This window comes from Rhyacophila brunnea, unplaced genomic scaffold (assembly GCF_057557595.1).
Source record: "Rhyacophila brunnea isolate RB1 unplaced genomic scaffold, BYU_Rbru_1.0 scaffold_1, whole genome shotgun sequence".
In the NCBI taxonomy this organism is placed as follows: domain Eukaryota; kingdom Metazoa; phylum Arthropoda; class Insecta; order Trichoptera; family Rhyacophilidae; genus Rhyacophila; species Rhyacophila brunnea.
In genome coordinates, this window is record NW_028232751.1 from 5,184,874 (window position 1) to 5,211,453 (window position 26,580).

Below are 26,580 nucleotides of genomic sequence, written 5' to 3' on the forward strand. Positions count from 1 at the left end.
GTAATTCTAAATTTGGAAATGTTAAAATTAACCAGGGTCGGATGAGACATATATAGTGCGTATTTTTATTTTCCTCCTATTCACGAACTTTGAATACAATGTAGGATGTCCAAAAAAATGAATACAAACTTATATCAAGTACTACAAATATTGTTTTTACTACTATACACCTAATACCCCATGAGTACACAACACAGTGGAGTTATTTATTTTCTGGCAACTGTTTTATATTCATGTCAGAATTTTTAATGGTATTGTGATTATTTTAGTTCAGTTCAATTCAAATTTAAAAAAAATGAACCAACAATATGGCGTAATATGTATTCTTCATCCAACGAAAACAAATAAGTATGAATGAAAAAGTGTACACAGTTTTGTCATATCGCCCAAAGTATACAAAAACTATTATGGTTTGGTTAGGCAGGGTTTAATTGATTTTTAAAATAAAACCAACGCCATCTGTAAATTAAATTAAAGTGGAATAAGTACTATAAAAAAAATTGCGTTTTATTAAATAAAAACAACAATCTGTAAATTAGTCTTAGTTAAATAAAAACAAATACGTATGACTAACAAAGTTTAATGTGCACTATTTATGGCTATACCTACAACCTTCACTACTGGTACACAATAATGTGAATGTAAAATTAAGAAAATTGCTTGAAGACTGATGATGAAAAGCTTTCAACTTTAGAGCAATATGCTGATCTGTTATGATAATTATCCAATAAATGTTATGATATTGTATACAGCAATATGATACATTTACATACTGATTAATACAACCTTTGAACACGAGTATCGGTGCTAAATATATGGTGCAGCGCATCATTAGGTACATATTACAATACAATGCGTATTGATCTGCCAGTCTGTCTGATACAATGTAACATAAATTTTATTCATATTATTATGGTAGGCTTTAAGTAATCACCTAGTAAGGAGTCTTCACCACCGCTCTAGGATGATTTTCATCCTAATATGCCATGCTTATTAAATTTTGGTTGAATGATAATTTTTTAGTTACATATTTAGATACATACATAGTTTATTATAATATAATTTGAATAACACAATATTGTGTTAGAGGACACGAAAAATGTTCATAGATTGTTGGATTAACATTGAAACCACCCTGATCAATACCACTTCCTCTTAACCCATTAGTGACCGACTTTATTTTTGTATATAGAATACTAAAATTACTTCCAACAATCAAATATTAATAACTCAATAAGTATACAACTTTGAAAAGACTTCTGAGATAATATATTATAACCAATAGAAAAAATCTTTTTCAAAAAAGTAAGACACCCCCGCAGGAATCGAACCTGCATCTCTCGGGTATCGCGCCCATGAATTTTAACTATTGGGCTTTTAACACATTATAAGCGGGAAGGGTATTTCTACCCGCGTGCCCTACTGGTGCCTATCGGCGGGACGGGTAGGAATACCTTTTACCCCGTCTCCACTTTAAGAGCGGGAAAAGTATTTCTACTCGATTATTTCATACAGGAATATTATGTCAACGGCTTGAAAACATCTCAAACTACACACACTACAAAAAAAATAAGTAGCTGCCGTTTCATTTACTTACACACACACTCTTACGCAGTCCATATGAGAGCTTGTGCGCTTAGAGTCAATGAATCGGCAAACTATAATATTACTGTAGACGAAAGAATGCTAAAACTAGATGAGGAGAAAGGCGACATTTCATTCTTTAAACATGGTTTGTTCGTCACACTGCGAGTATATTTATTTTTTATGTTGCGTGATAAATACATAATATTATTATGTATGCCTTCTTATGCTATCCCTGAGGAGTGAGTGAAAAGACGACAATAATATTGTTCATTTTCGACAGAATGGAACACATTCCTTACACTTGTACAATATTGTGTGGTGAGATAACGCTGGTATGCGAGCTGAGCAATAAATTATTACGTGAGTTGATTGGAACCCGATATTTAGATATCTGTAATCTACTAAGATTTATATTGAATTTTCAGTTTTGAAATACGGGTGTATTTTTACCAGTGAAATATCTTTAATTGATATTTTATTTAATCTTTCAAAAATGGCTTCAGACAATTATGAAAGTGATGATGAAATATTCGCCGATAATTTGTCTGCTTATTCTGGTGAAGATTTAGCTGAATTAGACAGTGCTAGTGATACCGACAGCGATGTTTACTTCCGTTTTTTAATTCTTTTAAAGTTTATAAGGTAGGTATTAAATCCGACCAAAAAACTAACTTACAAACAATTTTTACGCAGTGTAAATTCTTTAACACTGATAAGTTTGTCTCATATTTCTCCACGCTCGAGATTATAATCTTCTTTCAGCCTCATCCAGAAGGCAACCCACTTCCCATTATTTTGTATTTACTGATATATACCCTACTTACAAGAGTTACGTATTTTATTTTTGTCTTATTACAAAATCATCAATAATTTTTTTACTGTTTAAATTAGGCTAAAAATAAAAAATGAACTTAATAAAAATCTATTTATTTTTAAAAATAATTTCCAGATCCATTTTCACTTAAGTTCCATAATATACATTAGCTACTTATAATCACCTCTATAACATTATCTTAATTAGAGATTAGCATCGCATGGTACAATTGAGTTTTTTTATTAATTTACTTATTAGATACTTTGATTCAAATAGTTCATTTAACTATAGGGCTTCTTTTTTTGTTAACCGTTAAAACTGGTTAAATTTTTCAGTCTAGCTTTTATCCACATCTATAAATATGATTACAATAATACCCTAGCATCGGATTTTTTTTTTAAGAAACATACATTTTTAGGTACTAGAATGTCCAGAAAAATTAATACAAAAAACTTATGTCAAATACTACAAAGGTTTTCTTTACTCCCTAGAGAAATGATTTCACAAGTAAGTTCCTGCTTGAGTTGTTTTGATTCATCATATGACCACACACTCGTATGGGAAAACACCTCCGTTAACGCTCACCGGGCATGCTGAAAATAAAATATATAAGGATTATTCTTATGCCTCTACTCCGAGGTCTAGAGGTTGTATATCTGGGATTGACCATTAGTGGAAAAGGCTTATGTAAAGCATAAATAAAAAGGCGGATATGATGCAGAAATAAGAAGGCGCACACAGATTGCAAAAAGCATGATGACACGTCATACTATATGGAAGGATTGAGGAATCTCAATTGCTACAAAAATGATGCTTGTGGAAATAGTAGTGTTCTCCATATTTCATGGACCCTGAGAGCAAGGTAGAAGAAGGCAATTGATGCTTTTAAATGTGGCGCCGATTGCTTTGTATTTATTGGACAGACACAAGGAATGGCTGAAACGCATTCTGCGGTTTTTTAGACATTATTCGGTGGGGATCAAATAATTTCAAAACTGGTATTTTCGGTAGCTTTCAGGAAGACAAGTCACAGTAGAGCGATGGCAAGCTCATGACGATCCTCAGCCATCAGGAGATAACCGAGAAGAGAGATTCTTGTGTCTGGTCTAGACAAAGATACATAAATGTTGATGAAGTAATAAACATTGTATAAGAACTAAACATTTACGGCTTTCAAAATATTTAGAATATTAGGGGGTCGTCCATATACACCCGATCCTCTTTTTGCAAGGGACGCACCAACAACTACCGTGCAAAACAAAACCTTGTAAAAAAAGATAAGCTGGCCATATAAAAATGGTAGATAGGTACCATTACTTAAAATCAACTCAAAATACGAAATTCTTGAACTCAAAAAAAATCTAATTTATTTATTATTTATACTTACATAAAAATATTTATACATAAAATACATATTTAGTTTTCGATTTAAATTAAATTTATCATAGAGAAATAAATATATGTAGGGTTTTTCATTCAGTGTCGCTACTTGACAATAAACGTGCCCGTTTACTGCTGTTTTTCGGTGGCGAAAAATCACTCTCATCGCTGGAAATATTTAATGACACTGATGCCGAAGCAACATATGTATGCACCAGTGGCGTGCGGTCTATTGCAACGCAATTTTTTGATAACATGTACATACATACGTGTTTTTATTCTTTTTAGTTTTTTTAAACCGTGTTAAAGCAAAAAAATCACTGCAAATAAAAAATAATTGGTAAGTACTTTTTTCAAACCGTGAAAAAAGAGGATCGGGTGTATGACATATTTTTATTTGTAACACTACAATAGAGTCCTAATGACAGTAGTGTAGTAATAATAGTAATAGTGAAATAATCACAAAACAAACAGGCTTTGAGTAAATCACATAAATATGTTTACACGGTTGACTTATTATAACAATTATAATCCCCAATACAAAAATATGAAAACTATCGCCGATAGCAGTCATGGTTTAAAATTTAAATATTCCGACACAAATTTTAAAGTTGTGTCTTTGCTCCAACGAAATGACAGTTTAAAGACTTGACTCTCGACTTATTTAGTGAGAGGTGGTGGGGGTCGCTCTCGAACGAAAAATTAGAACAAAATGAAGTAACTTGACTAAATTTGTTTGTTCATACAAATGTTTAGTTATAAAACCTTTCGCCACTCGACTAAAATAGTAGCATAATCTGAACCAGGCTTTAATGAAAAACTGTATACATGAGACTGTTAGTTTAAAAGTCAGTAACCTCCATATTTAGCCATTTTGAGATAATGGCAAAAAACTGCCTAACGCATTTAAGACAGAAAATAGAATATTTTATTTTAGTAAACATAGCGAATAATGAAATGATATATTATAACACTATGAAAATTAATAAAAAATAATGTTTAAAGTTAATCGTAAAATATAAAAACTGCAACTGATGAATATATATAAACAACTTTACAAATCAATTTTCGGTTTAGTTCTAATTAGCTTAGAAACAGAGCTGAATTTGATATTGTATGAACACATACGATGAAAAAGTACTTACAGAATAAGAATCAATAACAGTCAAAATGGAGTTTACCGTCTTTAAAACTATCCTCACATAGAAAATCAGTGAGATGGGGAAAAAGGTAAATTAATATTTTCAATCCTGAGCAGAGAATATAAAAGCCACTACAGTGTAGAGAAGATGTAAACAGATTTTTCTGTAATGGTTGATGGCCGTTCGTCCAATCCACATTTGAAAAATAGTATATATTTCGTTTGTTAATCAAACCTGTACCTACTGATTCAGAAACATGCAACGATGCACTATTCCACTGTGGGGAATAAATTATGTAATAAACGCCATTTGGAATAGCTATAAAAACACCACTTATGTGCCTACAGTTTAGATTACTCTGGAAAATAATTAATAATTTTATTATCAGACCTCTTTCACATCGGGCTCCATAGTATCCAGTACCCTCACACCGGCATTTGAATCGTGGAGCTTGTGTTACTTGAATACACGTCCCTTTGTTAGCGCATGGCATTCTTGAGCAGATGTTCACACCTCGTTCTGCAGTTTTTATATTTGTTATGAAACAGAAAAATTATTATATGTTGACATAGGGATTGCAATACTGAATAAATATATCAATACCGGTATTTCGGTATTTCTTATTGAATACCGGTTATAATACCGGTATTCGTCAAAACATGTCATACAATAAGAAGTACCTATTAATAAATATAACTATTAAAATTGATCTAAAATACTATTTATAGCAACCTAAATTACCTACCTACATTTACGTTGACTTTTATCAATATGTAGGTATAGATCATATTTTAAAACTGCTAATTTTTTACAAAATACTATACAGGTACAGGAAAATCTCTATCAAATTCAACTCCGGTTGGATTATAATTATTATCAAGTTGGATCAATAGTAAAAAGTTATAGAATAATTCAAAAAAAATTACCATGCATGTTTTCTTCTTCGTTATGTTAATTCATCGTGATAATTTTATTAGTATATAATATGCGGGATTTTGTTTTAATACAGTCAATATTATATTAACTGTGTTTTGGCGGGATAAAACTTATACTAAATACAATAGAGTTAGTAAGTAGTAATTAATGAAAAATAACATTAAATTCATTTTCGAAAAACATAAATGTGTATGCTATCTTAATACCAAAAATACCGGTATTTTTTTATTTTTGAAACTGGTATTTCGGTATCGATTAATAATAATTGTCAAAAATATTGTCAATGGAAGTGGTGTAGGTTAAGAATTGTAATTTCAAAATGTTATTATTACTCTATTTTTAATCCCAAGATTAGACAGAACACTGGCGGCCCTCATGGTCCGGTGGGTAAGGCCTTGGGCTCTTATCCGGGGGCTCCGGGTTGGATCCCGGCGTGGTCACAACATAATATATATGTGATTTCTCAAAACCAGAGTGCTTATGTGATCGTTTTGCTTCTACAACTACACTACTGTTTCATTACACTACTGGCCGCCTCGTGGCCTGTTGTAGTGTAAAAAGAATATTATATATTTATAATTACATATCGCTCATCCGATAAAATAGAGTCATAAGTCAAAAAACACGATTTTGAGTTAAATATACAGAAATATTCACAAGAAAAATCTCCATCTGCTAAAAAATAGTCATAATTTTAGCGTTAATATTTAACCACTAGATGGAATTGTGACTGTATTACATCGAGACTAATTTGAACGTGTTCATTCTCGAACAGTGTCATTTTTGACTTTACGGCGCGTCGGTGTGTGCACATACTGTATTTCGTTTCTCAAATATAGTCATAAAGTAGAAAGTGACTATATTGTCATAATTCGAATTGAATATTTTTTCTGGAAACATTCCCAAAACTTAAATAAAAAAGTGTCAACACTCAAGTTTTTCACGATTTTCTTTCTGTAAAATGAGTTCTTTTACAATTTAATACTTATAGCATTTTTTACGACAAATCCAAATATAATATATATAACATGGGCATTGCTCTAAAGAGTGATGCGGAAAACATAAAAAAATGTGATTTTGACCATTTTCAGATTAATTTTTTGGCTCTACTGAAAAATCTACTTTATTGATGACTCTATTTTATTGGATGAGCGATATATATTTTCTAATATCAATACCAAATGAAAGTTTGTTCAATAAAATATCTGGTTACTAGGCATCTTAAATTTAACAACACTCTTGATTGGTGTTTTAGTTGACATAAAGATTTATAATTCTGGATATTATTTCCAATACTGTAATCTCGTGAAAGTTTCTTAGATGTTTTACTGAAATTGCAATACAGTAGACTCCTGATTATCCGAGCTAATGGTGGGTAGAGGCGGCACGGATAAATGAAAAACATGGATAATCCATAGGGAAGCAGGTAATACAAAGGCAGCCCTCGTAGTCCAGTGCGTAAAATGCCGGCCTTTCATCCAGGTTTTGATACGTCACAGTATATGTATTTGATTTTTTCAAAGCCTGGGTGTGTTACTATCATTGAGCCTCATGGACTTTTTAATGTAGAAAAAAATTATATATTATTATATAATTACATTAAATATTAATTACACTTAAATTTTCACTTTTTCACAAATTTATATTTCACCAAATTCTTCTGAAATTATCATACATAGGACTATTTTAGTCTAGACCAGAATTATGACACAGTACATGAAATCTACGATTTGATACCCTACAGAGAGACTTGCAAACGCTAAGAATAATCCAGTGGACAAAGGGAGCCGGTTCGAGTGAAGAACCTGCTTGGGGTAGTCATGGTTCATCCTTGGCTAGAGTGCCAGAATTATCATTGTCACAGTCTGTCCATCGATGAAGACTGATGCCCGCTACAGTTCTGTTACACATTGTCTAACTTTTGGGTTATATTTTCTAAAGTCAGATTTCTTTTTAACATCCACTGATACACTCCTTGATATAACTTATAGTTCCCTACTATTTTGAGAATCTTAGAGAGGTAAAGGAGAAAATTATAATAATTATTGTAAAGTGGATTTAATTACTCTTCCTAATTGACAGCACCATACTTGGTCTTAATCGAACATTTCACGAGTCCTTACGATTAAATGTGAAGCATCAGCAGTAGGGATTCCAATCCCGGGATCCCAAGCTATTTTCGATACCTATGAATCCCGGGATTGATAAACATAATCCCGGGATTTCGGGATTGATTTTTTTATCAATTTTTATGGAAAATAAAACAAAAGCGAAAATAAAACAGAAAAAATACATAGAAATAGTAATAAACTGAGTTTGAATGAAGTTTGATTTATACCCATGTGTACGTTGCCGATTCATTTTATTTTTTCACATGAATTATTAAAAGTGAGAAAGATTGGAAAAAACAATGCTTCGCACTTTTAACAAAGTAATTCTACCATGATATTTTTTTTTTTTTAGAATTATTGATAACCATGTCCTTGCTTTTTCGTACAAGGTGGTTGTTAGTAATTTTGAACAACCACAAACACCCAAGCTTTAAGAAAAACGCATAAATGTTTTTGTCATGACCGGGAAATGATGCGGAAAGGCCATAAGTACGCCATGATTATTTGCTTTTTCTATTTTAAATCTCGCTAATCCATTCATTATGTCTTTACTATCAGAAACAGCAATCTCATATTAAATTCACATTATTATTTATATTACAATATTATTTACTCCATTAAACTTGTGTATTTCCAAGATTGAACGTATACAATATTAACAATAAATGTCTTAAATAGTATAAATTATACTAGATTTATTTTTGACCGATTTTATCAATGTTATTTGTAAATATAAAATTTTTATATTAACAATGGAAAAAAATGCCAATCCCGGGATTGTCAAATTGTAATCCCGAAATCCCGGGATCAGAATTTTGGCTCGGGATTGGATTCCCTAATCAGCAGTATATACGCCTGGAAATGTCTCAGGAGTAATTACCCAAGACTGAGGTCGCCATGTACTCGAGTGTGCTTCACTAAGTTTAAATTGACTTCTTTAATAAATTGTGTCCATGGGAAAGAGGATCATGGAGAACTAACTAAAAATAAAAATTATAAATAATAGTATTAAAAAATAATACGAAACAAAGCTAATAGATATTCTTGCCTCCAGTAAAACTTAAACTTTTTAAATGCAATAAAATTGGCTTTTGTGGGGACCAGGTCGGAAGGCCCGATGGACCGAACTGCTGATTCGAACGTTTTGAGCATTCCTTCACTTTCCCAATTTTTGACTGAACATGGTAGCTTCGCTGGCAGGCTCTATAAGCTTGGTTTTGTTACCTGTTCTACAAGTTAATGTGGCAGAGAAATACAGGATGCATACCACATCCTCTGGGAATGTCCTAAAATGTGTATGGAAAAGAAAGAGCTGCTCAAGTCGGTTCAACCAGTTGTTGAACTCATCGGGCCATCCGACCTGGTCACCACAAAGGCCAATTTTGTGGTATTTAGAAAATATGCGGTGTAACGATCTCTTTACTTGTTGAGTATTCGGCAGTTTTGTAATAGCTTTTAAATTTTATTATCTATATGCTCCTCTCTCCCATGGGCACTTAATAACTTAAAGTCATGACAATTCCGTCAAAGTACACTTGAGTGCATGGTGACCTAAGTCTTGGGTAATTGCTCCTGAGACATTCCCAGTCATAAAAAAATACTGATGCTTTACATCCAAACAGTGACGTCCCGTAGGGGTAGGCAGATTGAGCATCGCTTGGGGCGGCAGTTACTCGAAGGGCGGCAAATCAAGGAGAATCATTTTGTATAATATATAGAAATAGCTACCCAAACTTAGTAATAATGAAAATATCTTTCCATTTAAAAAATCAGCTCACCGGCTGGAAACAAAATGTATTGATTATTAATTTAAAAGGTTTAACAGGACTTTAATTTTTTGTCGGGTACCTACGTGATGTGTAAGAAGCCACTATATTACCAACGTCAAAAAATCCCACTTTTGGGGGGGAAATATTTATAAATTTAATTTTGTATGTTTTAGTGGTAGATATATATTTTGTTAGTACCTACCTAATGTATCCATACAACACATTTCTTAGATATTGCAGTTATGAAAGGATGATAAAAAATACTGTATAAAAAATAGAGCGGCATTTTGGCACTGCCTAGGGGCGGCATTTTGTCTAGGGACGTCACTGCATCCAAACGTAGGGTCTTGTGATAAACTCAATTAAGCTTGGTTGTTGTGCGGGGTGGGTATGTTTTGGAGAGCTATTAACATGAATGACCTAATCAACAAATAAATTTATGGAATATTATTAAACCAGATGTGTTTTTTTCTGCAGTGTCTAATGAGAAGTAAGAAACTCTTGTGGTACAGTTCGGTTATGAAGAATACAGCGGAAAACACATTTTGAAAATAGCCAATATATTGGATTATTTATTAGTTTGGGTTAGTTTAGGTTAGGTTAGGTTAACCTAACAAATAATCCAGTATATCGGGTATTTTCAAAATGTGTTTGCCGCTGTATTCCTCATAACCGAACTGTACCACTCTTATTGACAATAAACTAAACTTTATAATTATTAAATAAACTTTTGCAGTTTGAAAGCATACCTTTGAGAGCTTTTTTGCAATCCGCATTTGAGGCGTATCTAAATTCAGATTTGCAGCCGAATCCACACAAACACTGTCCTGATTGAATTTTACATCCAGTGTGCGCTTGATCCAATTCACATGTCCAAACACTTCCTACGAGAACAAAGAAACAATATTATTAATACTAACATTACACCGTTAAATAAAAATGAGCTGTCTAAAGCTCAGTATATCAATACCTAGTAGTATATCAATCCGCAAATCAATATAATTGTTTATATTAATACAAATAGCTCGCATACAAACATTCGTTTGAAACTCAACCTGTAAACATTGCAATCAAATTAAATGTAGGTAATTTAGACTGTCGCATCATAAAAATTTACACGCCTTTCAATACAATACTATGAAACTATACGTCGCTACTTCTAGTGAAAGAATAAACATGTTCGCGCTTACATGTTTATCTGTGTATATTTTCCATCTACGACAGAGTTCAAAAAACATGGTCATTTGAATAAAAACATAGTTTATTAATATTAAATATTTGTAAAAAGTTTTTATACATTTGTTTATTTATTTTATAGGCTATATAATATAATATAACTCTGTGCAAACAACAATATTCTGCATTTTTAATAAACCATTTCTTTTATTCAACGAATAATTCACAAGATTTTGAGAATGTAACATTCCATATATAATTGAACATACATAACTTGAAAACACCTCAGATATATATATACCCACTAGAAATTAATGCTTAATGCACAGTAGCGCGATACCTGTCAGTAGTTATAAGGGTTCAAATCCCACCAGTCTTGCAGCCCTTGCTACAGGTAGCTGATATACCTGATAAATATGAGGATACAGTTTCAATCTAGAAGAGGTCATATCTGCACTGCGACCATACTGGTGCGTAGCAATTCGCACTTTTGAAAGCATCAGGATTATTATCGCCAACTTAGCGATTTTCTTGCCAGATCTAAGTTGTAAAAAACGCACCTAGCTTATGGCGTTTTTACTAGTATTTTTGTATGCCTCCTATTGCTTTAAATATGCTGAAAACACGCTAGATATTTAGTTTATTTGTAACCATCAGATGCTATTGACATTAATTAAGGTAGGTCGGTATCTACTGTAATGGCAGGAGAAATAAAACAAAACAATGCAATAATAGTAGCATTTATGGCATATAGATACTCTTATATCATAAGAGTGACCAACCATTATGTCTTAAGCGTAGGGTGTTCAACCAATGTGTGCTACCCGTGCTCACGTATGGCTGCGAGACGTGGACCCTCAACACGAGATATGTCCAAAGGCTAAGAGTCTCACAGCGAGGCATGGAGAGGTGTATGTTGGGCATCACGCGAAATGATCGTAAGAGAAACGAATGGGTTAGGAAGCAGACAGGAGTACGCGGTGTAATAGACGTTGCCAAACAGCTGAAATGGAGATGGGCGGGGCACATTGCTCGCCGAAAAGACGGCCGCTGGACAAATGCCATCATCCAGTGGTACCCAAGGGGCACGAAACGGCCACAGGGTCGCCCTAAAAGCCGCTGGATTGACGAACTGGTAAAGTTCGTCGGAAATACGTGGCAGCGAGCGACACAGGACCGAGAGAGTTGGAAGAAGCTTGGGGAGGCCTTCATCCAGCAGTGGATTGAACCCGGCTGATGATGACGATGATAGTGATATAAGTTTAATTTTTAATAATTTTAAGATGTACTTACGTATATGTTATTATGTATAGTTTGACAATTATCGACGAAATCTTCAGATGTTACTTAATTATTACATAACGTAAATTGTTAAATAAATAAATTATTTATTTCATATTTAAAACAAAGTCTTCTTTTAGTTCTTACGACATGACTATTTATTACTTGTTCATGAGATGATTATGAACATAATGTTTAGGTTTATATTTTCAATATTACTGACGTCTACATTATTTAATGTTTTTGTAGATATTATTCATAATCTCCACGTTTATAAAATAATACACAATAATAGAAATTCGTATTTTTATTTTATAGTGCGGTATTTATTGAATGTATACAGATAAATAAACAACCAGTATAAATACCTTGAAAGAGTTGATTTTGAATGGTTATAATATCATTAAGATTGAAACTCTGAAAACGTATAGCACTTCGAGCCGTGACTATGTACCCAGATACTTTAGAACATAGGTACCTACTTATGAAGATTTTTCAAATTTATTTATTTTACATATAATGAACATAACAAATTATTTCAATAAATTTAAAGCGTTCACGACATTACATAAAATAAGTGTTAACAATTTTTAAAATAAAAATACAGAGAAATGTGAGTTGTGAGAAAAGTAATAAGATAAGAAATAAAATAAAATAACAAAAATAAAAGTAGATGTAAGCACACAGAGTGAACTTTTATAGACCCTATCTTAAAAACTTATAAAACAACGTCCACCTAAATTCACCCTCACGTAAGTGGAATATATCAATATCCGAAGCGATTTCATTAAACATGGTTATTGCCCTCAAGATGATACTGCAAGGAGACTCTTCCATATTCTGGAGTCCGACGAAGAATAACGATTCATCTAAAAATGTATTTTCTTTAATTCTCTATTTCTATCCTACTAGTGATCGTCTTTGAAGCGTCTTGAACATCGTTGACACAATATAGATTTTTTTTCTCAATTTTGAAACAAGTCTCTGGGAAAATGTGCCGCGATTTTTACCCGTAGGTATAGTATTTTTTGTCTGTTTTTTGCCCTTTATACATATGGGAAAAATGGGAATTGATTTTGTTCTTAGTAGATTAAATACTACTTTATTTTCACAAATTCTATCGTTTTTTCCTGCGAACTTGTTTGCGTGTTTTATGTTTTTGTCAACAACTGGTTGACCAGGATTAGAAAACATCCAGTGTGACAAAACAGCAAGCAAAGATGTGACCATGATTGTGAAAAAAGATAGTCGAAGAATATTATTGAAAGGAAAATAAGTAGTTATAATAGGTATTATTTTAAAATAAAGCAATTGAAGACATTTCTTTGATTGACTGTTTTCATGCAAATCTTGTACTTTCACCATACGCTTTGTGAAGTTTTTCATTTAACATACTTAATAAAATATATTTAAATCGTAATCACTCTTTTCTTCGACATCACCCTCGTGGATGAGGATCGTGATAATTCTGGAATAAATACTGAAGAAATCTGGATCACCTTTCTCCAACTTTACCTATCCTCTGCATAGCTTGCGTTGATAAAGAAATAGAGTGTCAAAATGAAGGAATCCATTGGAAAACCAATACAACCATAAAAATGGTTAACCCATCAAAGGCGAAAAGCTTATCCTCGTCCTCGGCAAGCCTGCTTTAGATTTTCACATCGATAACTTACTCTTCGAGCACAGTATAATGTATTTATAGTTAGTTTAGATCATTTTATCAAAAGAGGAAACTCTCGAATTGCAAATTATATCAATATTAAATTTGTTTATTAGTTTACATGAATTGAACTCGAACTGACACGCTCAACTACCCGCTTGTGACATAGTGTGTTGTGCTATTTCTCTGATGTTTTTACATTACATAGGACAGTGTTTCCCAAAGTATGGTATGCGTACGCCCTTGGGGTATGGGAAGTGTTTGGTGGGTAGTTTTACGCGCTGCACCGAGCTTTGACTGCGCCTGGTGCAACAACCATTAATACGACACCAATACAACATCCATGCTAAAAAGTTTATCGCATGCGGAAGAAGAGAAATTAATTGTTGGAATTAGCTTCAGACGGATTCTTGAAAAATAAATATAAGGAATGTACTTTAACATCATTCTGGTTGCAAATGCAACATGTGTATCCATTTGCAACAGAGAAACTACTGAAATACATCTTGCCTTTTCCAACTTCATCTCTATGTGAAGTTTTTGGCTGTGGAACCGCATCTCAGATTAAAATTAACAACAACCAGGGAACCAAATTATGATGATCTGTCTCAACATAAACAATTTCATTCTTCTCATTGATTATAATGAATATTACTTATAAGATAACTTTTATTTATATTTTATTATGAATGAATTTTATTTTTCGTTTATTATTATTTTGTATATGTACTAAAAAGGGACAAAAATAAATATATTTTGATTGTTATTGAAGTATATGCATTTTTTTTTGACGAATGGTACTTGGTGTTACGAAAATTATAAAAGGGGTACACAGATGTCGAAAATTTGGGAAACACTTAAAAATAGTCTTAGTTAAAGTTTATCTTTCTAAGTCGGAAACAGTCTTTGTTAAATTAAAACAAATACGTTAGACTGACAAAGTATAGTGTGCACTATTACGTCGAATCTTAACAGCCTACCTCCACCCTTCGCCACTGTAAAATATCACCCATATCATAACAAAATCTTTACATCTAACATTAAAGGGGCATATACCAAAACCACTAAAACAGATGCATAGGACTTACACACAAAAAAATAAACCACTAAAATTATTATGTGTCATCAGTCATAACACTCAATACTCTCATCTTCAATAATAACATTTTTTTGTCACATGTGATTCTGGAAATAGATAGGTAGGTACTTACGACGTTGGTAATTAAAAAAATATATATTTTTTTATGTTTCGGACCTCCAAATCTCTAAATCCGCCACTGGAGACGGAACCTAAATATCATGAAAATTTAACTGAAAGGGGAAAGCTCGAAATCATTTCGCATTGTCAATTCTTTAATAGCAAACATCATACATAATAATATGTGCTGTGAGTTAGGTATATTTGTGAGGACTGCACTCTTATAAGAACGCCTTGCATTAGTGGTGCAAATGTAAAACAAGATTTTTAGCAATATTCACAAATAATTTACAAAAATACTTAATTTCTTTAATTAATTTATTTTTACCGTTCTTGCCAATCAGGGATCTCTGGATTATTGCAACTTTAGTCCAGGGCTCGAAATGGACCGGAGCGCCGTTCTGTTCGTGAAATCGATAAAACTATCGCTCATTTTCGTGGAAAAAATAATTTGACCGAATGAGCTAGATAAGCCGTATAATAAAAAATCTAATACACTTATTTTTCTAAAAAGACACATACAATTTGATAAATATGTGAATATCTTCAGAAAACTGTCGACCGCTCCGGTTCGTAAATTTTTCATTTCGAGCGCTGCTCAATTGTGTTTTTTTTTTCAAAATTATTTATTTATTTTACATAATATAATGAAAATAACAAATTATATATTTGAAGCGTTCACGATGTGATATAAAATCAGTGTTAACAATTTTTCAAATAAAAATACGGAGCAATGTGAGTTAATAAATACAATACGTAATAAAATAACAAAAATAAAAGTAGATATAAGCCCACAGAGTGAACTATTGATAGACCCTATCTTAAAAACTTATAAAAAAACGTCTACCTAAATTCACCTCGCGTAAGTGGAATATATCAATATCCGAAACGATTTCATTAAACATGGTTATTGCCCTCCCAATTGGCATTACTAATGGCAAGTTAGTTCTGCACCTTGGGAGAACAAACAACGGATGCCCTCGATTTCTAAGATAATTATCAGAGACACAGAAGCCAACACCACCAAGAATGGCAGAGTTTCCATTTAGGCCGCGTATAAGTCGAAAAAAATATGTAGCTAATTAAAGATCCCTTCTAAATTTTAAGCTACAGTATGTAAGCATACCTAAGAGAAAGTCAGTCAGATAATATCCATACAGCCAAAAGTAAAGGAGTCTCAAAATTATCTTCTGGACCCTCTCCACCATAAGGCCGTACTTCAACTGATGCGGTGCCCAAACAATACACCCACTCTCAAGTCTGCTTCTACCAAACCTATATGTAGACATCTAAAGCGCGAGTCGCTAAATTCAAAACTCTCAGAGTGCCAGCTTTCACTCAATATTGTTTATCGTTAATGTAATATTTTAGTAAATTAATGACAATAAATTCACAGCATAAAATTCTCAAACAAAACATTTTATGCGATGGCCGCTTGATATAATAATAATAATAATTAATATAGATTATAATTATAATAAAAATATTTTATTTATAACGGAGGTACCTACTGACAATCTTCGTCCATGCAATCAAATTTTAGTGAACCATATATTATAAATATTGCGTATCATGCAACAAAAAAAAAACCAAATTGGTTCATTCTTGATAATAAATTATATAATAATAATTACAAGATAAAAAGAACTTTTTATATACAACGTTTTTAAATTTTCCGTTGAATCATATAAACTTGAGTTGACTAGCTTATACGATCAAAAAAATTGTACTTGATAGAAATAATACTGAAATGTCATTTTGACAATATGTCATATTAATTTCCATAGTAACGCACGTATATATTAATAATTTAGTTGCTAGGACCCCAGACCCCTAGCAACCAATAATGGTGTCGAAATAACTTTTCATACAAAACAGAATTAACTGAAAATGAATTCAATTCTACTTACAGATGGCTAAAAGTATTAAAAAATGCATTGGCATCGTGTTCTGATATATTCTAAAAGTCTCAAATGTCTAGCTAGGGGAAAGGTTAAAAATCGATTGCAAGCTTTGTACCGGACAAATAAGAATACGACCTAAGAAAAACGTTGTAAAATAATGTTCACAGAATAAAAAAGCCCCTGTAATCAAATTGTTTTATCTTCAAAAAAGTTTTAGTATTTATATAAAAAAAAGTTTTCTAGCTAAAAGTAATATAATTTTGTATTTAAAATGTTTTACAGATTAGATCTTGAAATATTGTATTGTACTAAGGAAGCTCTAGCAAAAAGTCAACAAAGTTCTTAACATGTGGCGGTTTTCCACGAAGCAAATCTTTGTTAGATTGTATGGTGTATATTCAGTTTAAATCTACGATCAATCACCGTGAAATTGCTGGGTTTAGATAATTAAATTGCTGCAGTGCTTTATCCCATAGGCATATTTTTCCTAAAGAGACTACAAACTTGTTGGTCCATCAAAACCATGTGTATCTGAAACCGCAACCGGGCTTGACAAATAAATTAATTGACATGGAGAAAGGTATTTTTCCAAACTGATATGAATAGCTAATGTCCATTATATTCACTACCTCAAAGGTCCGTTTCAGACGGGACACCGGGTCGCACTCGATATAATATAGGAGGCCTTTGTATTCGAATAAATGTGCCTTTGTATAATGTTTATGAACGCCCCAGAGCTAATGAGTCAATGCGTATCCGGTACACTTTTCCGTCGGCCGCTACATTCTCAAGCCGCCGATACACTTGTTTTTATTACCGCAGCCAGTTTTATGTTCTAATTTATAACGCGAAATTATGCGTTGTCTCATTAGCTCTGGGGTGTTCATAAACATAATACAAAGGCCCCTTTATTCGAATACAAAGGCCTCCTATATTATAGCGACACCGGTGTCCCGTCTGAAACGGGCCTAATATTATTTTATCGAACCGAAGAGTTTTTTTTTACGAATACAGTATAGTGAATCCAGCTGATATGTGGCGAAATCCCGTCATGATTATTTCAAACAAACGCGTCCATAGACCTTTTGATTAGAAAACGCGTACGCTGCCGATTACGTCATTCCGGCAAACATCATTGAGTGAATAACAATTTTGACAAAGTAAGTAATAAAAATATTTTGTGACTTTTCAAACAGAAAAGTATTATGTAGGTATTTTAAAAAAATGCGATATTATTTATTATATTGGGGCCCACAATATATATATATATATTATATAGGGCTGTTTCAAGGGTAAATGCGGCCCTGTATTCACGTACCTACTTAAGTGAATCAATTGACATTTAAGTGATTCGACCACGCAATTTCTGGGAGTTCAACAAATCTTAAATATTTAAACACAAAACTCAATTTTAAGGATCAGTGATCTTTGAGACATTCCTTTATATTCTAATAAATAACTTAATAAGGTAATGGCAACGAGTATCTATTAAATGGGTAACGTTTAACAACTTTAACATTTGTAGTCATTATCTTATTCAATTCGGACGCTATAAATTTAATAACAACGCTTGCCACATTCGCTTGCGAAGAATAATAAATCAAGTGTTTTAGCGGGAATTTAAATAATGTACAATCATACATTTTATAATAGAATAAGAATACGTAGGTACATCATACCCCAAAAGTTCAACGATCCGAATAGATGCTGCAACGGCTATAAGATAATTTTATTTTATTCCAGTGCTACACAACATTTTATAGCCTGTATAGGCAAACAGACAAATATATGGGTACCTACCTAGTACCTACTTTCTGTGGTGGATTTGTTTCTCAGAGACTGGCCCAGGAATTTTACTAATCAAACGGCCAAAATTTAAATTATAATCATAATAAAATAATCTCATTCGTATTATTTTAAACGCCTTACTTATAAGCATGCACGATGAAATTGCTCGCAGAACAAAGCTGGGATGGAGTGCTTTCGGACGTCTAAATAGTATCTTCAAGAATGACCTACCATTATGTCTTAAGCGTAGGGTGGACCCCCAACATGAAAGATGTCCAAAGGCTTAAGAGTCGCACAGCGAGGCATGGAGAGGTGTATGTTGGGCATCACGCGAAAGGACCGTAAGAGAAACGAATGGGTTATTAAGCAGACAGGAGTACGCGATGTTATAGACGTTGCCAAACAGCTGAAATGGAGATGGGCGGGGCACATTGCTCGTCGAAAAGACGGCTGCTGGACAAATGCCGTCATCCAATGGTACCCAAGGGGCACGAAACGGCCACAGGGTCGCCCTAAAAGCCGCTGGATTGACGAACTGATAAAGTTCGGCGGAAATACGTGGCAGCGAACGACACAGGACCGAGAGAGTTGGAGGAAACTTGGGGAGGCCTTCATCCAGCAGTGGATTGACCCCGGCTGATGATGACTTATAAGTACTTCTTCACATACGTGAGCCATCATTACTTAGAATATTTTGATGAACAATCACAAAATACACAAATAACAGTTATGGGTAGATAAGGAACCAAATGTTAGATACTCATTATAAATTTAATAAATCTACGTTGGTAGGTATTAGTTTCAAAATATCTTTGTTATATTTGTATCATATTTGGGTAATATAGATGCCTATACATGCTAGAACGCAGTGGTGTAGCTAGTGCAGTCCCTTTGTAGCAGCGGATATAGCAACCGGCAATACTAAAATCGAAACGCCATACACGAAATCGATTGTTGTGCACCATAATCAATATATTTATTTATTTTATATTTTTATTGCATATTGTGGACATAACAAATTATAAGTTTAAGAGCATCATACTGGCAAATAATTTTCAACTATAGGTGCGACGAAATTTCGGACTGGCTGCCAATTGGAGAGCGATAGCGAGCTGCGAACACGTCAATTTGTTTTGTGATGGCGTCGGGGGAATTAATTCTTAAATCGTGTAAAAATGACTAAAAAACGTTACCCATTTACTTGAAAAAGAAAACATATCAATGAATATATTATTATTATTACTAATAGAACAATACACATAACATTAAATGGACGCATGTCGACTTTTTATGACAAATTAGTGTTAGCTTTTTATAATAAAGTATAGCCTTAAGACGTTCACAACATGACATGAAACATTATTATAAAGAAGAAAAAAAAGTAATAAAAGCCATAAAAATGAAAATATAAAAAGAGAACATAATATAAACATAACAAGGCAGTGACAATAGTGACAATACAATTGTACATATATAGGTGTTCAAATAAGTACATTGAGTTTGTTAAGGGCCCTATTTTAATAATTTGTAAAATAGCGTCCACCTAATCTCACCCTCTCGCAAGTGGAATATATCAACACCCGAAGCAATTTGGTTGAACATAGGTATCGCCCTCCCAATTGGCGTTACCAGTGGCAGGTTGGTTCTGCACCTTGGGAGAATAAACAACTGATGCTCTCTATTTCTAAGATAGTTATCAGGTACATATAGGTCAACACTGCCCAGAATGGCAGAGTTCTCATTACCTCATATAAGTCGAAAAAAATACGTAGTCAAATAAATATCTCTTCTAAATTGCAGACTGCAGTATGTAAGCATACCTAAGAGAAAGTCAGTTGGATAAAGCCACGGATAGTATCCATACATCCTCATGTAAAGGAGTCTCAAGAATTTCTTCTGAACCCTCTCAACCATAAGGCCATACTTCAACTGATGCGGTGCCCAAACAATAGACCCACTCTCAAGCCTACTTCGAACTAATGAATTAAACAAAAGTTTTAATACCGTAACATCCGAAAAAACCCGGGAAGTACCTACGAATGACGAAGCCCAACATATTAAGCGCCTTGTTACAAATGGTAACTACATATATGGCTAATAAATGTCAGTTTACTCTCAAACGTAATGCCAAGGTCCCTTACAGATTATATTCGTGACAGAACTCTGCCATGCATCGAGTATTGGAAAAACAACACTTATGTGGCTCTGGTAAACGACAAAAGATTGCATTTATCAATATTGAATTGTAGTTTGTTTCGCCTGCCCCAATCTAATATATATTATTATCTATATCAAGTTGTCTATATCAATCTATATTAATAATCCTATAGGAATTGAGAAGTGCAAAATGTTAGAAGCATGTACACATTCTTCTTTCTCTTCTTTTGGCCATGTCCAATCCTCATAGGATCACATGGGCTTCCACAGACTGGAGATTTGTATTAACAGATTTCTTTGTACGAGAAATGGATGTTAGCCACAACCTGTTGGGTCCATACTCTGACTCAAACACAAATTGAAAAATAATGTGTGTATTTGCCAGACCCAGGATTCGAACCTGGGACCCACGACATTATAGACCGACACTTAAGCCACTCGGCCATCGTGGGCATAATATACTATGATTTCATTGATATTTTGAAGGGGAGTTTAACATTTTTTATTTCCTTAGCCAGCAGTCGTTTTCAAATTAGCCGCGAGGAAACCCAAATGACCTTTTCATATCGTGATTCGTATTGTAAAATAGAAGATGTGAATCTCCTCGCTTTATGTTAGATGTATTTTTTTACCGTCACGCAGTATGATCTTTACACCAAAGAAAAAATAATTGATTCCCAAAAGAAGATCAAAACTTATCATTTTTACGACGAATGGGAAATTGAGTTTTTGTTTGTAATGGTGAAATACAATTAAGTTGTTAGGCCTCGGTATTGACACCTGATGGTATGACCATGAGGTACGATATGAGATGTTTTCAAATTATGTATGGTCAATATATAGAACAGGGATGGGCATACATGGGGTCAACGAGAGCCACATTCTGGATGTTCATATAATATATAATTACAGGATAAAAATAACTTTTTATATACCACGATTTTAAATTTTCTGTTGAATCATATAAACTTGACAATTCTATGTATTAATAAAAACTTTTTATTGTACTTGATAGAAATAATGAATACATATTATGGAATACTTACTGAAATGTCATTTTGACATTTCATATTGATTTCCATAGTAACGCACGTATATATTAATAATTAGTTGCTAGGACCGACTAGCAACCGACAATAATAACTTTCCATACAAAACAGAATTAACTGAAAATGAATTCAATTCTGCTTAAAAATGGCTAAAAGTATTAAAAGAATGCATTGTCGTCGTGTTCTGATATATTCTAAAAGTTTCAAATGTCTAGCTAGTCGTGAAGTTAATTAAAAATCTTCAATCGTCCAATACAAATCTTGGACAAACAAGAAAAAAAATGTACTTACTGGACAAACAAGAATACGAGCTAATAAAAACGTGGTAAAAAATAGTCACACCATAGTCGTTCTCACGTAGTAAATACACAAATTCAAATATAATGCGCGCATCTTGTCACTTATAACATTTAGAAAGAAAAGCTAAGAAAAAGAAAATACAATAATTATAATGGGGAAAGAAAATACCTATATTTTTATCAAGAGATATTGGGAGCCCACTTAACCCACCGAAGAGCCGCATTTCACACGTTTGACATAATATAGTATGTCACATTCGTTATGGCTATACTTCAGCTGGGGCACGGTCTAAAACAATCGTGACTACGCGACGCAAAGATTGTGCAAACGACGCGTGCAGAACAAAACATAATTTATCATACAAATTCAACATGCGTCCATTTAATATTATGTTTATTGTTCTATTAGTAATAATAATAATAATATATTCATTGACATGTTTTCTTTTTCAAGTGAGTGGGTAACGTTTTTAAGTCATGTTTACACGATTTAAGAATTAATTCCTCCGACGCCATCACAAAACAAATTGACGTATTCACAGCTCGACTTTCGCTCTCCGATTGGCAGCTAGTCCGAAATTTCGTCGCACCTATAGTTGAAAATTATTTGCCGTTTCACTGAAGTATGCTCTTAAATAAAATAGTGGTTTATTAAATATTATTAATATGTTTTTATAAGTTGAAGAATGTCAATGTGGAGTGTCGTGGATCACTGTCAATTTTAATTCTGGAAGGTTGATAATAACTAGGCTTAGGATTTTTAGGTATTTAAATATTTTTTTTGAGTGGCCCCACAGCAAAATATCAAAAATATCTACCTATCTGTTTCAGACAATTTTGAAATATTTAAGCCCTATTTGTTAGAACCTATTTTAAAATATTTTTGGATAATTAGGTACATATTTTTACATATTTTAGGCTCAAACACATATTTTCACATAAAAACAAAATTAATTAACAAAACACTAGTAAACACAATTGAAATGTTAGATTCATCTACAAAGTCACCAGTGGAGCAAAATAATATTTTAAGTAATACTGCTGCTAAAATAAGAAAATGTTCCTGGACGAATTGGAATAAAAATAAGTACAAAATTAAATAGTGTTTTAAATAAAAAATACTAGAATTCAAACGCTGCAGAATATTAAAGCTGTTTTGGAAAATAGGTACATCAGATGCCTCAGATGTTTCAATTTTTTCTACTTCATAAATAGATAAATATCATAAACATACGCAATAATAACATCTGTAGAAGTGGAAAGAAGTTTTTCCATATATAAAAAATTGCTAGGATCAAATCGTCAAAGATTCACTTTCGAAAATTTAAAGCATTATTTTACTATTTATTGTTATAAAGCATTTTCTGTTGGTGAATAAATAATAAATAATTAAACTGTTGAAATATATATGATTTATTGTAATACTTACATTTTTAGCACCTATTTTTGTTTTTTAGCACATAATTATGAAATTTTCCAAATATATCTATGTATTTTAGGTACCTACCTATTATTCATTTTTAAGCACCTAAAAATCCTAAGCCTAATAATAACCTACTGAAGTTGGACATGCCCAATGTACTAAATAAATCGGATTTTCCTGTAGACTAAAAAAAAATAACATATTTTCCCAGCCAGATAATTTACCCTAATTCTCAGTTTCTCATGAATGTTTTTTTATTTGAAAATATTGAATTTATTGTTCACATAGGATTGTATGTAAGTATTAAAGATTTAAAAAAAAACTTACGTAACACCGAATCGTTTATTTACGCCACACGCAATAATTATGTAATAGGTACGCAGTTTTAATAATATAAATTTAGTTAATATTTCATTTACCAGACACCTAGCCGAAAATACGAAGCTTGCAATTTGAGGCATTTTTTTTGATAATTTATGCAATGTTTTAATTAAAATTTAGTTTATTAAATTTCTCTTATGTATAGAAAAGATTTTTGAAAAAAATGTCTCAAATTATAAGTTTCGTATTTCAGTACCATGTGCAATAAATTTTATTGTAATCACTAATCAGTATATTTGCTGTGTTGCAATTATTTTTTTGTGTTTTAATGCGATACCTATTTCTTTAAATAATAATAATAATAATTATATAGTTGGCATCAAAAATTGGCACTGACTACACACATTAAGGCGATGCATCAGTGAAACGACAAATAATTTTCAACCATAGGCGCGACGAAATTTTGTACTCGCTCACTACTCGCTGGCATTCTGATAGAGAACGTCGAGCTGGGCACACGTCAATTTGTTTCGTGATGGCGACGGGCGTATTAATTCTTTAATCTTGTAAAGATGACTAAAAACGTTACCCATTTTCTTTAAAAAGAAAACATGTCAATGAATATATTATTATTGTTACTAATAGAACATTAAAAGGATGCATGTTGGATTTATATGACAAATTATATTTCGTTTTGCATGCGTCATTTACACCCGCGACACGCAATCCGCGCATCGCCTAGCCACGATCATTTTAGACCGTGCCTCAACTGAGGTGCCTTAAATATTTAATACTTTAGGAATTAAAAAAACAGCGCTAAAATTCAAGTTTTGTTGTTTTAAAAACACAGTAGGCATCTGCACTTTTTTATTACTTATTTTCTCTCAATATTTCTAGCAACGCCACTGCAAAATCATTTTTTTAATGTCCGTCGTTTTCTTTGCTATTAGCTAGATATATAGGTAATGCAACCCACATAACAGTGATATTGTAGGCTTCTGTGATTGTCTGCTTCAATTAGGCAAAATCTGGCCTCGCACTTTAGGAGGCCTCACGAATCGGGTGGATACAGGAATTGAAAAAAAAAATATAAATTAAAACTACGATAGAAGAGTTTGTTTTTGATTATTTCAATCAATTATGTGATTGCGAAATATTTAAAACGCGGCGCTTTGAACAGTAGAATCAGAATTTTTAAGAAAATTAGCACCCATTATTCAAAAAAATGTTCGATGTGTTTCTAATAAAGATATCCAAGACTACTACATCTTAACTACATTTTAAATAACGTCAAACAGTATTTTTAGGCGAATGGAAGCAGCCATAATTATATTTTGCTATAATTCTTTAGTGGACACCCTATATCAGCCATCGGGAAACTAAAATGTCACTAACATAGGAAAGAGGTGTGAATATCACAACGTTTCAAATGTTCACTTCTCTAGACACCAATTAGTGATCTGTCTTCAGTATGGCAGATTTTAATTTCATTGGACATGCTGAGGGGCTCGCGCAAATATTCTAATCGGCCACGCACTTACTAGGAACGGGCCTGCTTTTATTCACTTTAAATGCGTGAACTTTTCTGCGGTCACATTACTGAATAACAAATAATTCAATATTGTGTGTAATTACTAATTAATAATTATAAACTAAGCGGTCTAGTTTTAGCCGTAGGTATATGCGAAGGCTTGTAATACTTCATTTTATTATATTAATATAATAGTGTACCATATTAATTACAAACGTGTACTTAAATACGCAATATTAAGAGTAATTGAGTAATGTTTAAATTAGTTTAAATTATTTAAATCCATAATAATTATTTCCATTCACATTCTAAAACAATATGCTAGATTATTGATATTTAAAAAGTGTGTTATTCGCGCCAATTAAATGTAAATACAATATTTTCATTTTACGATTATTCTATAAAATGATATGAATAATGTTTATAACAATGTGTGTGCTAGAAAAACATTTTAAATATCTGAAAACGGACTGATAAGGCCATGAACTTTTGAACGGTTTTGATAATACTATTATGGCGACAAGTAACAGATGCTGCTCGTTATCGGTTATCATGAATACATCCTGCAATGCGCTATGATATACGTTAACATTACTTATAAATAAGTATAACATACATTTAACACAGTAAAGTAAATTAGCGTTGGTTTAAAATTTATAATAAGCAATAAAAAAATATATTTAACTCGATAGTTATAAAATAAATATCTATGGTAAATTATAATCATTCACAGTGCACAAAAAAGAAATCACTGCGATTAAAAAGTTAAAATACATTAATTAGATATAATATATTAAAATATCTTAGATTAGATGAAATACCACACGCAGCGGATGTTGCAGTATTGTATGTATAAATAAATTTAAAGCTTATCGTGTGAAATAAAATATATAAAAAAATAAATTAAATAGTTTGTTTTTATATTGTTAAATATAGTACTCACCTAGCAAAACTGCCAGCAAGCAAACAAATATAATATCTTGTGTTCGCGACATGTTAGTTTGGTGTTCTCCCGACGACTGTTCGCCTCCTTGTGGCTATGGTATCAAAA

General features: G+C 32.6%; 1 protein-coding gene across 1 annotated transcript; it reads right to left on the bottom strand.

Moving 5' to 3' along the window:
* Positions 1-2,498: 2,498 nt before the first annotated feature.
* Positions 2,499-26,580, bottom strand: LOC147079403 (neurexin-1-like). Its single transcript, XM_085940786.1, has 4 exons — positions 26,473-26,580; positions 10,489-10,623; positions 5,314-5,442; positions 2,499-2,994 (listed from the first exon to the last, which is right to left on the bottom strand). The coding sequence occupies exons 1-4, from the start codon at positions 26,522-26,524 to the stop codon at positions 2,939-2,941; spliced, it is 372 nt and encodes a 123-aa protein (XP_085796912.1). The 5' UTR covers positions 26,525-26,580; the 3' UTR covers positions 2,499-2,938.